The 16,589-nt window shown below is 41.6% G+C and overlaps 3 protein-coding genes across 6 annotated transcripts; 1 reads left to right on the plus strand and 2 right to left on the minus strand.

The window, feature by feature from the left end:
* The first annotated feature begins 13 nt into the window (after nt 1–13).
* LOC9642030 lies at nt 14–3,270 on the plus strand. 3 transcript variants are annotated; one of them, XM_002986738.2, is made up of 8 exons: nt 14–74; nt 122–211; nt 265–396; nt 445–483; nt 552–686; nt 739–2,171; nt 2,222–3,000; nt 3,049–3,270. In XM_002986738.2, the coding sequence occupies exons 1-7, from the start codon at nt 42–44 to the stop codon at nt 2,991–2,993; spliced, it is 2,634 nt and encodes an 877-aa protein (XP_002986784.2). In that variant the 5' UTR covers nt 14–41; the 3' UTR covers nt 2,994–3,000; nt 3,049–3,270. The 3 variants fall into 3 exon arrangements, with proteins under 3 accessions (XP_002986784.2, XP_024516389.1, XP_024516388.1); XM_024660621.1 differs by having other exon boundaries at nt 739–1,344; nt 1,396–2,171; nt 2,222–3,270; XM_024660620.1 differs by having other exon boundaries at nt 2,222–3,270.
* Nucleotides 3,271–10,193: 6,923 nt separating this feature from the next.
* LOC9641525 (1-acyl-sn-glycerol-3-phosphate acyltransferase 2) lies at nt 10,194–12,103 on the minus strand. The gene is made up of 11 exons (XM_002986792.2): nt 11,946–12,103; nt 11,751–11,870; nt 11,654–11,693; nt 11,512–11,585; nt 11,373–11,432; nt 11,235–11,312; nt 11,027–11,185; nt 10,848–10,973; nt 10,687–10,779; nt 10,552–10,638; nt 10,194–10,493 (listed from the first exon to the last, which is right to left on the minus strand). The coding sequence occupies exons 1-11, from the start codon at nt 12,024–12,026 to the stop codon at nt 10,293–10,295; spliced, it is 1,119 nt and encodes a 372-aa protein (XP_002986838.1). The 5' UTR covers nt 12,027–12,103; the 3' UTR covers nt 10,194–10,292.
* A 178-nt stretch (nt 12,104–12,281) lies between these two features.
* On the minus strand, nt 12,282–16,547 carry LOC9642031 (patellin-6). Of its 2 annotated transcripts, XR_002990426.1 has the most exons (10): nt 16,416–16,547; nt 16,218–16,320; nt 16,084–16,144; nt 15,881–15,994; nt 15,665–15,821; nt 13,877–15,595; nt 13,712–13,821; nt 13,478–13,625; nt 12,466–13,374; nt 12,282–12,421 (listed from the first exon to the last, which is right to left on the minus strand). XR_002990426.1 is itself a non-coding variant. In XM_024660594.1 (9 exons), the coding sequence occupies exons 6-9, from the start codon at nt 15,281–15,283 to the stop codon at nt 13,111–13,113; spliced, it is 1,929 nt and encodes a 642-aa protein (XP_024516362.1). In that variant the 5' UTR covers nt 15,284–15,595; nt 15,665–15,821; nt 15,881–15,994; nt 16,084–16,144; nt 16,218–16,320; nt 16,416–16,547; the 3' UTR covers nt 12,282–13,110. The 2 variants fall into 2 exon arrangements, 1 of the variants encoding a protein (XP_024516362.1); XM_024660594.1 differs by having other exon boundaries at nt 12,282–13,374.
* Nucleotides 16,548–16,589: the final 42 nt, after the last annotated feature.

Consider the following 16,589-nt stretch of genomic DNA (forward strand, 5'->3'; position numbering starts at 1 on the left):
CTTTCATTTGAATTTCTCCAAGGAGGAGCGAGGGTTTTGTGATGGATCTGCTCGAGGCGCTGGAGCGATCCGAGGTATGATCCACATTTCTTCCAGCTCGCGTTTTGATCTGGCGCCACAGATCGTGGAGGAGCGGATTGCGCTGTTCAAGCTGCTTGAAACAAGCGGCATTTCTTCCGATTATGCTCGATCCGTCGCCATCGCTCTTTTTGTAAGTTATTTATTCGCTTAGTTTGCAGTCTAATTCTTTTCAATATTCTCCAGAAATCTTGGAAGATGTCTCGAAGTCAAGAACTCGAGTATCGTCTAGAAATCCTTGCTACTGCTTCGTCACAGATTTCTGCAAATGAGAACAATGGAGCACTGCTCGTGAAGTATGGTGAAATCGCCAGTGAGGTAAGCATCCCAGTTCATTTTTCTTCTTGTTCCTATTTTTCTTGTCAGGCTTGCGCATGGTTTGCTGATGATTCATGTGCCGAAACGGTGAGACTAGATTTCTACCTAGCTTGGACGTCTCGTCTCGCTTATTCTATTTTACTTTTTCCTTGCAGGCGCAGTTGCCGCTTCTAAGGTTGATCTCGGCTCTTTTCTCCCAGTCCGATCTTCTATTGTGCGAACCCGATATCACGTTTAAGGCGCTCTTAGAAAACTACTTGCGCTTCGTCAAAGCGGCGTCTTTATCCGAGGTAATGTTTTTCATGCTCTCGGGTTTTGAGTTCCTTTCTTTTTATCACCTAGGCGTTCCGAGATGCTTCAAAGGAGATTCAATTGGCACACTCTACGTCTCTGAAGCTGATGACAGATACTGTGCTGAAGAAGCTTACGACCGCTCGCTTCAGCAGTGGCATGCACGAGATTTATGCTTGCGTGCTGCAAGCTTTGGTTGAGATTGGGGCGAAAGCGGCAGCCCCCGGCTTGGTGAGCGTATCATGGAGGGTTGCAGCACGACTTCTCGAAATGGAAGCGTTTCACGATGTTGCAGCCAGAAGCGTTAGTATTTCCAACATTATATCCACACTTTTGTCGCTGGCATCAGAATGGCTCACACTGGCTCTCAGGCCTACGCAGTCTCTACTTGACGACACCTCTGGCAACCTGAAAAGTCAGCACCTCGTTATGGTGAAGTTTTACGTCGTCCATGCTCTTCGTATTTCTCGTGCTTATCTCTCGGAAGCAGTGTTGGTGCAGAAAGCGATTGTGGGGTTCTCCATAAACATCTCAGCGTTACTCCTGGTTCTGGAAAATGGCCAGTTTCTGGAGACCATATCGAATGATATCTCTGTGCAAGTTGCTCCGCCATCGCTCGCTTTTCTTCACACGCTTCTCAGCTCCGAGAAAATCCAGGTTCACTCAAAAAGAGAGCTTATCGAGTATCTCACGAACGGAGACGTTCAGCTGGAAGACATGGTGGTGAATGTCCTTGGCGAAGCTGCTAGTTGCCAGAGATACTCGTCGGCGGCACAGGTTGTTGTTTTTATCCAACTGTTGCAACTATCCAGGGAATTTCAAGCGGACGTTCTATTTCAACTCTCAAGAAAGCTCGACTGGTTGCTGGAAAGGCTGTCAGAAATGCCTCTTCATGCAATGCTACTCCAGCAGAGGGCCCTGGTATCGATCGACGCCAAGCCAGGAATGCAACTGCTTTATCTGTCGGTCTTGCAAGCTTTGGAAGCATTTGTATTAGCTGCTGCTTCAAAAGTGGAGGTATGGGAGGAGGTGGAACGCTTCATTTTCGGGAACGCAATTCACAGGTTTTCGATTTGCCGAGAGTTGCTGCTAGATCTTTGGAGCTTTATTTTTAAAGTCGGAAACGAGAAGCTCTGTCAGGCTCACCTGGAGGCTCTACTCTCACTATATCGGTATTTGTCGTCTTCAAGCTACGGAGACATGCATTCCGAAATTCTTCAAGACTTCGCCAGACTCATTTGCCGGTTGGCAAAGTTTGCGCCGGGTTCGGTACGAGCCAGGCTGACGTCTTCAGTTTTCAAGAGAGATGTCTTCACAGCGAAGTCCTCCGCAGTGATTGCTTCACTCCTTCTACGACGAGGTTTCGCTATTCCGAAAAATATTGCGCTGGAACAAGTGCGTGCTGCTTTGGACGTCATTTCTTCCAATTCTTTCCCCACAAAAGAGGAGGCTCTTTCAATCCTGCTCGACTTGTCGTCTGAGAGGTAAAAAGCTCTTACTTTTTCTGATGGCGTACTAACACAAGCTTTCTCAGCCATACTTTCCAACGTGACGTTTCAAACAAAATCTCAAAACTGTTACTCAGCATCATAGACAAAGCAGCGGTTGGAAGTCCACTCTTGAGCAAAGCAGTACTCGGTTTGGCGAGGTTGAAGGCGGTGTTCAGTGATGCGGATATTGAGAAGGCTGTGATTACGTTAAACAACAAGCTATCATCGCATCACGAGCAGCTCGAAGACAGACCGGAGTTGAAGATTCATCTCCCAGAGCTTTTGACAAGCTTGGCCGACTTTACCTTCCAGGAAGAGGAGCCGGACTCTCAAATCCAGGCCATCTGGAAGCTTTATCATCTGGCTCTGGCGGAGAAACACTGGGCTCTGGTTCACGCCGGCCTCACATCATTCAGCGAGTTTGCTGCGACAACCTCATGCAACGATCTCTGGAGGTTTCTTCCAGCCGACGCTGCTCTATCATTCGACTCCTCCGGGGACACGGTCATGGAGGACGGCTTCATGGCAGCAGTCCGCTTGTTCCTCGAGAAAGCCACGAACAGAACAACGCTGAGCATGAGTGACGGCGATCTCGAGCTCCTCAGAGAAGAGTGCGAGTCACAGAGAGCCTCGCAAGACAAGCTTCTTAGACAAACTGGCACAGCCAAACAGGAACAGGGGAACGAAGCCACTGCTGCCGTGACGAAGATACGAGAAGGAATAGCTTTGCTGCGAGAAGCTCCCCGCCAAAAGGAAATACTACACAAGCTGATCGCGGAGCTTCAAAGCTTACAGGACGTTCCTGGAACTCTATAAACTCGAGGTAGAGTATGAGTTTATCGTTCTCGGTCTAACTCCATTCTTCTCACAGGAGAACGCGATGATCTCGACGATGATCTTAATCTCACTTCGACTACAGAGGAAAGATCTGGAATGTTAGAACAATCGACTACACTGGTAGATTGTCCATTTCATCTTTGAAAACTAGAGAATTGAGCGTGCTTGTGAACATTACGTAGTGTTGCGGCGGGAGCTAATCCGAGAACTCCGTCTGGGTGGTGGCGACGAGCTCTCACCATTCTTTGGACTGCTGGAAGAAGTATTTGCACGAAGATCGCCTTCGCCACTCTCGTTCTCGGGGCTAGAGCTCGGAGGATCCGGGACACCAGCCTCGTCGGCGGCAGCGACTTGACTCTTCTTCCTGAGCTTCCTTCTCGACTTTCGACCACTTCCTCGAGCATCATTGGCGGGACTTGGCAAAGGAACTTCTTCTTCTCGACCACCATCATCGACTACTCCCTTCCTCTTTTTCTTCTCGTTGCTGGAGCTGGGCGCCGGCGATTTGGCCCCCTCGTCCTCCTCAGATCGAAGCTTGCTAATCCGGCCCTCGATCTTGCCCTGCATTCTCGTGCGCTTGGAAGAGAGGCCGCCCATGGACCAGTGCGCGTCCTTGGCCCACTGGAGTAGGGCCTCGTTTACCGGCGGAGGAGGATCTACGCGCTCCGTGTTGAGATACGTACCATAGTAGATGTGAGGCCGCGGCAATGCGTCGCCATAGAATCGCGCTGGCTTGAGCGTCGCCACCATCGTCCTCTCTATCTAGATCTAGCCCAAGAAGAGCAAAGCCCTTTCCCTCGCTCGACCCAGGGAGGAATTTAAGCGCCAAATCCTTCGCGGGCTTTTTCAAATTTCGCGCTACAGTAAAGACTTTGGCACTCAGCAGGCAAGCCTTCGAGAGAAAATTTGGACAACTCCGAAGCCATGGCTACCAAGGCCAATGTTGAGTGTTCACGTTAGACAAGGGGATAAGGCTTTAGAGATGAAAATATTTGACTTTAAATCATACATGGAGCTGGCTCAAAAAATCCAAACTAACTGCAAGAAATATGGCTAAATTATTTGACACCTCCAATTTTCATCTAAAAGAATTTTTGTTATGGTTGATAATAGTTTATAAGTGGATCTAATGAATAAATAACTATATAATAAAGAATATGATCTACAAATCCAACTTTCAAATATTGTTGGGTGGGTTCATATAAACCATGTCTATTCAATAGTTAACTTAGCACAAATACTCATGTGGGATGTATAAAATAAGACTATGAATTTTTACTAGATTCTTAATTAGCTCGTTTTCCATTATTTTGTCATATGTTCTTAATATCTTGTTACAAAACTATATTTTATTACTATTTTAAAATATCATTTTAAGGTCTTGGAAGTACTTTTACATGAACTTGAACTTGAATGTATATCATATATATCTAATATATATTTAAATACATGATTTACAGTATTTTCCATCAAAAGGTATTGGTAAGAAAGTTGAAGAACTTGAAGAAATATTTGAACTTTTAAAATAGAAACACTCCTTTAAAATTGTATGATACTGTTTTTTTCATAATCTGATGGATAATATTCATTGGTGATTTTAAATATATAAAAACTAGTCTTTCCATATATTCTTTTATTTGTTGGTTTTATTTTTACTTTTATTTAGCCTATTCTCTTCTAATCTAAATGATAAGGAAAGTTTGTGACTTATATATACAGCAATACCTTGAACTTTAGTTTTTAGGGATACAATTCCGAAGACTCAATATTTAATATGATTACGCTACAACCAATCCATACAAAGGATAAACTCAAAAAGTTTATTTGATCACATACATAACTAAATCTATTTCATCCCACGCATATAAGTGGGAGAGATGATATCTTGTAATGTTGTGCTCTTAATGTAATTTGTTTGCTCTATATGAAGTAAGAGGCTTTGTCTGGAAGCAAATACTAAACCTATGTAATATACTCAAATGACTTTTGATGGAGACTATGAAATTGTTAAAAGGCATCATCACAATCATTAGCATTTCCAATATGCACTTTGAAGATATTCAGAAAAACGCTCTAATATGTATAGATAACTATACTCAAACCATTATATCATTGCAATGCTATCCTGTGAAGATAAATGGGAAATTTGCATAAATATCAAGCATCATCTACATGATAAATGGCAATCATTATAAAGTGATAAAATTGATTGTATACATCATCCCAAATTTTCCTAGCTGCTAAACTTAAACTTCCTAAAAGATCATCTAATCTAGTATTATTCAATGTTTAATATCAAATATCCCAAAATCCTTATTCACGAGTTCTTTCTCTTATATATGAACCTTAATGAAATATTTTTCAAGTTGTTTTCTATAGTTTCTTATAATCCATCATTTTTCTTTACAAGTTCACACATTCATAAATACAAGTTGAGAACCCTAACTCTTTCAAGAGCCCTACTCTTGATTTGATTCTTTCAACCAACTAATAGAGTCAAATTTGAAACCTCTTTAATATTAAATATAAAACTTTTAAATTTGGAAAACCAACCAACTTAATATTATTTAAATTTAAGAATGTTTAACCCCAAATATCCCAAAAAATTTAATTGTTTGAAAAATATATTATTCATTGGCCCTTTCACTTTAATTTCTCAAATCATTATTTTTAGTTGTTAATAAGGAAAAAGAGACTATTATAAAGAAAAATTATATTATTCTACTATAAAAATTAATGAAAAGAAGAGGAAAATCAAAAGAATTAGAAAAGCTACATGAATAAGAAAGATTTAGATGATAACTATGACATAATCAAGAACCAAATCCATATAACACTTTTAAACACTTATTATCAATCCAATTATAACCACTCATATAAATGCAAAAGCCATATATGTTAATTATCAATACCAAGAATGGCTTATAGTGAGTTACTCTCTGAGCTTTCATTGACTCTTCCAGATTTCAAGGAAGTGTGACTTTAATGCTTCCCCTTCTATCTTATATTTTTTATAGTTTTTCCATTCCTCTCACTTTTTATTTTTGATGTTAGTTTTGGGGGCTTATTAATGTAAAATAGCATTTCTGGCCAATGCATAATTTAGTACTATTTAAACTCAAAGACACTTAATCCCAAATATCTCAAGATTGTTAACTTATTGAAAAATAAAATGCACTTTTGTTCATGGGATTTTTATATTTGAAGATTATCTTCCAAGTCATTTTTTTTGGTTGCTTACAGCAATTTAGAGTTTTGAGAAGTTTTATATGTATTTATATAGTTCTTGGATGCTATCAGAGGCCATATTGCAATCACTTAATCTTTTAAGCAAAATAATTTAATGGCCATATTACTTAGTAAGTCTTCAAGCTTCAAATTTACAACTTCAAGGTTGTTCATCACCCTAAATGTTCAATAGTTAATATTGATGCTTTATCTCCCTCTTCTTTTGTTCTAAAGGAGTTTATTATTTCAATATTAATGGATTTTCTAAATAAAGATTTTATAATATTGTTATGCTCAATATTTAATATCCTAGAGTTGGATTTGCCTTTTCCAAATGATGTTCATGAGGATTAAAGAGTTGAGTTATGGATCTAAAAGCTTTATGATAGTTTTGAAAATTCTACTAATGACTTATTAGGGCACTTTGGCTGCCCAAGGGGCTGAGGTTATTTAAATAACCTCAGCATTTATATTCTAAATATTTTTTTATTTTATAGAAATTGATTTGAATGATTATTTATTGCTAGTGGTGCCTTTAGTTTTCATTTAACACCTCCTCCATATTTATAATGACTCTCCTATTTTATATGGGAGTTTATCTCCACAAATGCTACAAGATGTTGTGATTATGAGATGAGATTTAGATATATTGTCACCATGAATCCTTAGAACCTTGGGGGTTAAATGGGGATAAAATAACCATTAAAAGCTCTTTTATCAAGCAATTGCCCCTTTTTCAATTACATGTAGTATCAAAGAAAATAGCACAAATTCAATTCTCATTAATTAATGGCTACTTAAAATATAATATACCCTTGAACAAGATATATTCCTACCTCTAAAAATTAAAAATATGTTAAGCATCTATGAGTTTTGTCTTGTAGGGCATTTATAGACGAAAATATCCACCATTGGACTATAGTACAGGTGGATGATTAATTATCTCATATAGAATAGCTAATTTACATAATGAAAATATTGATAAATTCAATACTAGGACTATAATAGGGATGACTGACTAATTGCCTCATGGAATAACTAATTTACATAATGGAAGGATTAGTAAATTCAATGCTAGAACTGTAGTATAGGTGAATAACTAATTAGCTCACATGTAATAACTAATTTATATAATGAAAGGATTGGTAGATTTAATAAATTGGCTTAGTATGGGTTATTAATCAATAGTCAATGAAAACATTAACATCTTTGGGGGGGGCGGGAGTGAGTGTAATATAAATGGTTATGAGATTTGGATATATTGTCATTGTGGATCCTTTAAATTTTAAGAGATAAATAGGGATAAAATAGCCATTAAAGACTCTTTTATTAAGCAATTCTCCTTTTTTAGTTGGCTTAATAGGGGAGAGATAAGGTGTGTTACATGCCAAATGTAACGTATGTAATCAAGGGATAAAATTTAGATATATTATTATTGTGGATCCTTAGAATTTTAGGGGATAAATGGGGATAAAATAACCACTAAATACTCTTTTATTAAGAAATTACTTCTTTTTCAATTGACTTAAGGGGAGAGACATAGAGTATGATATAGTTGATAATAAACTCTAGAATCAATATTTGACTCTAGCTAAACACTAAGGCCATATAAAAGTGAGACAATTATGATATTACAACTTTCATTATTATTCACCTATAAAGTACAAAATTGATGATCTAGTATTAGTTTATTTCCCAATTTTACAATACATAATTTGTCCAAAAGGCTTCTTGCTCAGTAAAAGAGACTATATCAAGTGTTGTAACAAGTTGGGCCTCAAGTTTATAAGGTTTTAAAGCATAATGCTCAACATTCCAATCCTCATGAATTATGAATGTGCAATACTTTATATAAAGATATAAATTTACCATGTGTGGATTCACCTCTAAATCCCAACTCATCCATTAAAGAACAAAGAGGAGATTATGTGATTATAAATTTTTAAATTTGGATAATTGGTTAAGGATTTTGGGATACCATCAAATATCAATCTCAACATATAGTGTGATTTCCTTAGCCAACTAATAGAGTCCAATTTGAGATCTACCAAATGTAAGCTTTTAAATTTAAACTTCTGTAAAGGTCATTTAGCCCAATAATACTCAAACCCAATGATATTTAACTCTATATATCCTAAAACTCTTAATTAATTGAAAAAGGGGGTGCATTTTTGTTCATGAGTCTATATTTAAAACTATATAAATTGTCTCTCGAGTCATTCTCTTTAATTACATATAGTGAGTTCCAAGTATATAATTATAATATTATATACTATAGTGGGATTTTAGATGTTATTGAATTAGTTTTAATTTGGACCACTTGCTCTTATATATAAGTTAAATTTTTTGATGAATTGAATATGCACATTTTTATATTTCCTATTCTGAATGCATGGAATATGGAAAGGGAGTACAAAAAATGTGTATATCAATTAACCCAAAACCCTAGCTTATATATAGAAGTGATCTGACAGCCATCAAAATCCTAATATGCTAATACTAGTATATGGCATTATAGCCATACACTTACACTTCACATCATCCTCTCCTCTCGGAATAATGAAAGATCATTAGAATTCTCTTATAGATGGGTTAAGATTTAAACCCCTCCTCTCGGAATAATGAAAGATCATTAGAGTTCTCTTATAGATGGGTTAAGATCTAAACCCCTCCTTTCGGAATAATGAAAGATCATTAGAGTTCTCTTATAGATGGGTTAAGATCTAAAGGAACATTAGGAGGAAATATCAGTGGATTTATAAATGGTATTAATTGTTCTTGATCCCTTTGTATGAAGTGTTTTAATTGCTACACATGCATAATTTCTGGAGGATCAGCCTACTAGACGTCATGCCAAACTTCATAAACTTTCCACTTTGTACTCTGCAAGTGGACGACGATGGGAGTTATAATGTCATTATTGTCTCCCTTGTATACAGCCTAGATATTTGGCAAACTCTGCTCAAACAAGTGGAAATTCCACTTGTCTATGAATTTACCTATATCAAATATTCATTTAGGTACAATAATATATACTCTAATAAAATAAGTTTAGTTTTTTAATAGTCATATAAATTTATTTCATTTTGAAATATAGTAATCATAAGTTCTAATAAATAAATATAAAATGATATAACCTTCTTGTCAATGATAATAAAGACAATCATGTGTTTGTCATTACATATATTTTGAACTATAACATTTTTAAGTTTTTAAAACGAAAGTTTATGGTTGTGAATGTGGTTTTTGGATTGCATATCATTTTAAAATATTGAACTGAATTTTGTGTATGGTTTTATTTCCCTGTTTTAAGTTTTGTTATTGTTTTCTTATGTATATTTGTATATGACTTTCATATGATTATTTCACAAACTGTTTTATGACTCAAGCCCTATATAATTTTTCATATATTGTGTGATTAATCCTCGACTAGAGATTTCTATGATCTTCCATTTGTAAAAGCTTGTATATCTATTAATAATAATACTGGCAGTTCCTGTTGAGTGATGAACCCAAAGTTGGTGGGGCAAATTGACGGGAATCACAACCGTTTAATGAATTTTCTGTTGGAATTTTTTCTGAGATATATACATCAGCGTGACAGCAATATGTAAAACATTGCACAGTACTGCAGGAGGAGTTAATCCGGGAGTGGCAACGAGCTTTATTCTTTGGACTGCTGGAAAAAGGATTTGGAGTGCTAGAGCTCGGATGGTCAGCCTTGCCGTAAAGCACATCGTTCCGCTTTCTGAGTGCTCGTGCTTGATAATCCGGCCCTCGATCTTGTGTACATGTGCACAGACCGCCCATGGACCGCGCAGAGCGCTTATAGCAAATGTGAGGCCGCGGCAATGCGTCGCCATAGAATCGCCCTGGCTCGTTGCCACCATCGCTTCTCTCTATCTAGATCTAGCCCAACTTCGCGGGCTTTTAAAAAATCTTCACGGCTCGTAAGAAAACTATGGAAATCTCTTCGTCGGGAGGAAAAAAAAGTTATACAGTGATGACCTCACAATAGCGATGGAAACTTTGGTACTCTCTTGATTTGGACTAGTTGCGATGGGTTCCTTTGTTCACTCTCTTTGCCGGTGTCGAGCGCTCGGATTGAGTAGCGAGAATGGCGACTTGCATCAAAGCCGTGACGCTCACCAGGACGCCACTGAACCACGCGATTCCAGACGCTGATTTTAGCAGGCGTGCCAGCAAACTCACCACAGCGATGGTGAGTAGCGACGCCCACATGATCACGATCTGGAAGGGGATGAAGATGTCAAGCAAAAAACTGGAAACTTGAAAAGGTTTGCGTTACCATCAGAGGTTTATAGGATCGCGTCAGAGGGACATACAGCTCCTCGCCAAATGTGTTCTCTGCTTTGTGCTTGTCCAGCAGATCATCCTGCAAACCATCGAGCTTAGTCACCTTTCCGCGATCACAACGACATACCTTTCTGACAAATACTTCTCGACACCACTCGGTGAGCTCCTCTTCTTCAGTGGGCAGCTCGTTCATTGGTACTCTTCTCACATGCATATGGACCTGAGAAAGAGAAGTGAAACACTGAAAAGAAAAAAAGAAAAAGAAAACGGCAGGCCGAGGAAACATACCACGGAAGATTGACGATTTAGAATTCTCGTCATGGTAGGAGCAGGCTTGTATTTCGAGAGAGCGAAGGTCACGTCGTAGACTGCAGGAATGAAAGAGCGCAAATTATCCACGGCGCAAACAAATCCCTGCAAGAATTCTCATTATTGATAAACCGGAATGCAAAGGATAGCAAACGTACTTTGGTTCGAGGAACAAGCACATTCCGTGGGACAGGCAGTCCAGCAGAGGCTGCATATTCTTGGGCGGCCTTAAGTTTCGCCTCGGTAAACCGCGTCCCTTCGACGAAGAGAGCCACCCATAAAACCCGTGGAAAGTTCTTCCACCGCTGGAAGCCGATCTGTAACAAGCAGTTCTAATTTCCACAGCACAAACTTTGAGCCTGGTACCTTTAGCGTGTTTTCGTCCTTCTCCCATTTCCTCTCCAGAAATATGTACTCGGTGAACCACATTCCCCAACCAATGACCTGGATGGAAGCAAAACAATAGAAAAAAAAGGCTAAGAATTGATTGGTGATGTCACAAACCGGTAGAAACTTGGAGGATTTTTTCATTATTGCCCGCGTACCATCCAGGCATCCGACACGCTACCAGAAGTGGAAAGCCCTGATCAGAAGAATAAAACCACCGAAGAATCATACCCAAGTTCCACAAAAGTGGCCGTACAGATGCGAAAATCCAGCCAACAAGCCAGTCAATGTCGCTGCGATGGTTCGAGATGATCAGCGCATGCTCCTTCCCTGGTAACGAGAACCCACATCGAGCTCTAAATACAACTTTTCATCGCAGCTTGATAAAAAGCTCTTACCAAAATGCTTGCGAGTTTCCTCGTCAGCGTAAATGCGCACCTGTAAGAACGCTTAGAGCAGCAAAAAGACAAAGAGGGAGAAGCGAATTTAATGCACCTCCACACCCGCCCACCACTCCACCATCCAGACCAGCTGCGACGATGCGAGCTCAAACAGCGACATATTCACCGCCCGGAACAATCCTCTCGAGAATGGGAGCAAAACGAGCGAGCAAACCTACAACGAAATCCCCGAGATTGAGAGAGATCGAGAGAGACAAAAATTCACAAATTCTTGCGGCTCGATTCTTACCTGGAGCAAGTTGACAACAAATCCAGAGCAGAAGAACATCAATCCCAGCGGCAGCACGCTGAGCGCCGATAGCAGCGCCATTGCTCCTCAGGGAATGCGCTCAGCAACTCATCCCTCCAAAACCCTCAAAATACCCTAACCCTAAAGAGCGAGGCGTGAGTGGTGGATAAAAATATAAAGAACGCCTCTCGGATTGCCCGTCCATTCAATGCCCAAGAAATCTCGTTCGTTGGCTTCGCGATTGGAGCTTCCTTCGCGGGCTTTCGAATCTTTGCTAAAAATATTCCTCGGCCAGCGAGAAAAAACAATGGCAAGCGCTCACTCATAGTCGATGGATTCTTTAAAACGTTATAGCGACTTGAGATTTCGCCACGCTATACATCTTTCCTCGATCCTCGCGATCAAACGCGGATCAAGCTTCGTCTTTTTTTCTTTTTGCGTGGGCCTGCGATACATTTTCTCGCGGACACGACACACTGCAAAACGCAATAAAAAACCAAAAAGAAAACAAAACTCGAACCTTTCAGCTGGCATCGACAAACTTTTTCTTTAATCTTTCGATCCGGAAGCTCTAAAGTCAAAGAATTTCCATCTTCTTTCTGAAAATCATGAATAGTTAGAATGAGAGAAGAAAACGAGAGAAAACGAAGCTGTAGTTGGCTTGTGTGCTGGGCTCGCTGTGCTCAGCTCATCTCTCCCCAACTCGGTCCCACGGATGCCTGCTGGCATGACAAACCCAAGAAGAAAATGCGACCAAACAAACTAAACCAAGGATGCCACTTGCAGACTTGCATTATTGACACTGACGAGTGTACAGCCCAGCGATAAACTCGTACAAACACTTGCAACGCGAGGGGAGAAAACGAGAACATTATTTTGATAGCTAGAGCAAAACAAAGCAGCAGTGAGATCCAAAAGAATGCCGGCAAGAAGAACACGAGGAGAGAAAACGCGGAAGAAGAAAAACTATACACAAAACACTCTAAGCTGTAGAAGCAATAAAGGCTCCAAAAATGGATTCAGCGCAGAGGCGAAAACGAGAAAGAAAAAACAAAGCTAGCAAATCTCTACGAACAGCAGTGGCATGTGGTGGCAAATTAGAAAAAGCAGAGCTGTGCAGAATCGTTGTAAGCTACTGACCTCCTTTTCTTCTTTTCTCTTCTCTTCACACTGCTGCTGGAGGCGGCTTTATGATGTATCTGTAGAGCGCGGTCTTCTTCTTCCTGGACAAAGTGTTATCGACTGAAAGCACGAGATTACCAGGCTCTGGCGACTTGAAAGTGTTGCGGATAGGCTCCTCGAGCGATGTTATCTTTTTCGGTTTCACAACTATCGTGGTGTACCCTCCCTCCTTGCTGGGGACAAACTCGGCACCGTATGTCACGTCCGAGCCTACTAGTGCAAATTCCCAAACCACTGTATCTCCAGCCTGAGGGGAAAATAAAAAGAAGAAAGAGTAGCAAAAAGAAGATTAGTACCTATAACATCCTCGTGATTTTGATCAGCACGCAAGAGCACAGACAAGTTCTTACCCCTGACACTTCAATACTGGCAGTCTTCTTCTCGCCAGCTTTTAGTACCAGCTCTGTCACCGAAGCACTGGCATCTCCTCCAAATTCAGTATCATTAGCTCTGCTCAGACCGCCGTATTGCACAGGAATGTTGTCGGGAGAGATAAATCTGATCAAGGGACAAGAAAAAAGCCAAAGGATTTCGGCGCGTGGGTGAGTAGAGTAAACAACAGCAAAGAAAACAAACACTATTACTTGAACAAAGAGCTCCCCCCGAACGTGAACTTGCTCTTGGTACGTTGCGTGAAGAAGGGACTGATAAATGCATAGATGGTACTGAAATACCAGGGAGTATTCAAAAGAACCTGGGCCACAGCAAAACAATTAGAAACCAAAAAGTCGAATCGATCGAACACTTACGATTTTCACGACAAGCTCCGGATAGTTGTCCGTTAGAAGTTTAAGAGCCTGGCTCATAAAAAGCCGGACACCTTTCTTCCCCAGTAAAGGAGCGTTCTTCATGTCGACCACCTGTAGCATTGAGGTGACACCCCCTGGATTGAAATTCAAGCTCTGGATTTGCTTCTCCAATAGCTGCACCCTCCACCGCAATGCCTTCTCTGTCTTGGCAGCGTCGCCAAAAACTTTCTGATAGAAATCCTTATCCTGGAACGCTCCAAAGTCATTGTACTGCACGGGATGCCCCTCCTTGTCCACGCCGTGGTTGAAAGCCGACGCCTCAAACTCGGTCCCCAAGTCCTCCTCCAGAATCTTGTCAGCTCCATACCTCTTCCTCCACAGCACACAGTTCTTGAGCATTGCAAACGCGTCCTTCACCTTAAAGTCCCTGGCCCGGAGAAACTTGAGGAAAATCACCTGAGTTCTCGGATCACCCTTGCTTGGCAGCAACGGAACTCCCCACAATTCCAAGTCCTCCGGAGGAGCAGTGTCCTCTTCCACCTGCGTCGTCTCCGTCACTAGCGGAGGAGCCACTATCACGCCATCTTTGGGAGCCTCATCAATTGGAGCTGCCAGAGGAGCTTCTTCAATCTTGGGCTCTTCCGCTTTTGCTTCTGGAGCTCCTCCTTCCACCTCCTCTTTCACTGCTGGAGTTTCTTCCGCCTTGGGAGCTTCTTCCACCTTGGGAGTTTCTTCCAGCTTTGGAGTTTCTTCCACCTTTGGAATTGCTTCTGGAGCTTTTACCTCTTCGCTGGTGGGCTCTGGAGCAGCAGCAGCCTCGGACGATGCCGCTGGAGTGGTCGTGGCTTCTTCCTCCTTGGGAGCTTCCGACAGTGGCAGTTCTGGTGCTGCCTCCTCGGGGGCGATCACAGCCACTGCAGCCTCCTGAATCTTCACCTCCAAATCGCCCTCCTTGACATCCTTCTCGATCGTGGTGGCCACAATCACAGCCTCATCCACCTTAGCAACCTCCGTTGTCTCCTTGACGACCTCCACCTTGGGCGGCAACACAAACTCCTTGGCCTTGATCGCCGCCTCTACCTTGTCCGACAATTCATGCAGCGCCTTCTTCTCCGACTCCTTTAGATCTTTCTCGAAGTAGCTCTCCTCCTTGAAAGACGGAAGACTATCATCCACTGGCCCCGGCGCCGCCACTTCTTCTGGCGCTTCCCCCTCTTTCGCTGCCTCCGCTGCAGCTTCGCCATTCCCGGATTCCGACGCCGGCGCTGGCGCTGCTGGAGCTGGAGCTGGAGATTCCTCGATCTTGGCCGCCTCTTCTTTCCCTGGCTCCTCGATCTTTTGCTGCGCCTCGTCGGGAAGAGGAGGAGGAGGTGTGGCAGTAGCATCTGCTGCCGCCGGCGTCGCCATTTCCGATGGAGTTATCGCAAATGCCGGGAAGAAAACTTAGCTTGCTCCCCGAAACCCTAGAACCCCCAAAAACACCCAAGGTATATTTTATTAGGGTTTATGGGCAATAGAATATTCCCGCGCAGCTCAGCCAGCTAGCTCCATTCCTTGTACTCTAAGTGTCACAGTCGTGCATCTCTTGTGTGATTGTTTCCAATCACTCACGTAGCTCGCGCATCGCATTACTCACGTAATCCATCAAAGAACGGTTGGTGGTGTGGTCAACGATCTCTCGCCATAAAAAAAAACCAACCTTCTCTTTGAGCAAATCTCCTGTCACTCACGACCATTATATCGAAAACAAAAAGAAACCATTTTTTTTCGCGAGTACGTGAAACTTACCACCAGCAGTGACATGAAATTATAGAGCGCCCCATCCAGACACCTCCCTGACACGAAACATTGATGATCAAACTCGAGGGGCAAAACGAGTGAATCTATCATCGTTTTTTTATTTCTCGTTTTTTTCTTTTCGCTGAATGCCGGCTGAGAGAGACCCCTGCGAGACGAGGAAACGCATAAGAACACCTGTTTCTCGCTTGACGAGAGAGCTCTCACCTAAGCGAAACCAGATATCCATCGCTTTCGCTGCCTCCAAAAGTAAAAACCACACACGCACTTGCCATGAGTTTTTGAGTCGGTGTGAATCACGATTCACGCCAGTTTTAGCTTCTGCCAAGACACAAAAACACAAAATCACGGGTTTATAAAGTTAAAAACAAGATAAGCGACACCGATTCAAACAAAAGCGACAGGCATACCTTCGTTTTCATGAGGCCTTGGAGTTTGCTTTTAAATGATCTCGCATCGCGTTCGCACCGGCTGTGACGCCACATACATAAAAGCATCTGAGCTACCAAGTGAGACTGCATATGCATTCAAAGCGTTCACGAACCTGGGGTGTATATATATAAACTTTGCTTTTTCAATTCGTCGATTCCGTAAGTGGTTTCTTCAAGTCGCCTGGATGAACAGATCCCGCGGAATAATCGAGTGTCCTGCAAGACAAGTTACCAAGCGAATGAGCGACGCATCAACCACCTCTGTCAAGTTAAAAAAGAGAGAACTTCACAACGAAACATCCTTCTCTTACGTGCTACTTTTGTGCTTCCAGGGACACACGTCTATGAAATACTCCAACGTCCTGTACGGCAGCTATATTCTTTTCGTTCTCTTCGATGGTTTTAATGGTTTCGTAGTCACAAAGAGCGACCCAGAGCTTAAGCCTGCAACGAATAAATGCTCAGAGAAATGCGGTAGTGGAAGC

Source organism: Selaginella moellendorffii, unplaced genomic scaffold (assembly GCF_000143415.4).
Source record: "Selaginella moellendorffii unplaced genomic scaffold, v1.0 SELMOscaffold_76, whole genome shotgun sequence".
NCBI classification, from domain to species: Eukaryota; Viridiplantae; Streptophyta; class Lycopodiopsida; order Selaginellales; family Selaginellaceae; genus Selaginella; species Selaginella moellendorffii.

Bases quoted from the DNA above. Each gene is read 5' to 3' on its own strand.
- LOC9642030 (XM_024660620.1), top strand. From the start codon at position 42: ATGGATCTGCTCGAGGCGCTGGAGCGATCCGAG. The intron at 75-121 runs GTATGATCCACA...CTGGCGCCACAG, and splicing joins AGGCGCTGGAGCGATCCGAG to ATCGTGGAGGAGCGGATTGC. The intron at 484-551 runs GTGAGACTAGAT...TTTTCCTTGCAG, and splicing joins ATGATTCATGTGCCGAAACG to GCGCAGTTGCCGCTTCTAAG.
- LOC9641525 (XM_002986792.2), bottom strand. From the start codon at position 12,026: ATGGCGCTGCTATCGGCGCTCAGCGTGCTGCCGCTGGGATTGATGTTC. The intron at 11,871-11,945 runs GTAAGAATCGAG...ATTTCGTTGTAG, and splicing joins TTGTTGTCAACTTGCTCCAG to GTTTGCTCGCTCGTTTTGCT. The intron at 10,780-10,847 runs GTATGTTTCCTC...TCTCTTTCTCAG, and splicing joins TAAATCGTCAATCTTCCGTG to GTCCATATGCATGTGAGAAG.
- LOC9642031 (XM_024660594.1), bottom strand. From the start codon at position 15,283: ATGGCGACGCCGGCGGCAGCAGATGCTACTGCCACACCTCCTCCTCCT. The intron at 13,822-13,876 runs GTAAGTGTTCGA...GCTGTGGCCCAG, and splicing joins CGGAGCTTGTCGTGAAAATC to GTTCTTTTGAATACTCCCTG. The intron at 13,626-13,711 runs GTAATAGTGTTT...TCCCTTGATCAG, and splicing joins GGGGGGAGCTCTTTGTTCAA to ATTTATCTCTCCCGACAACA.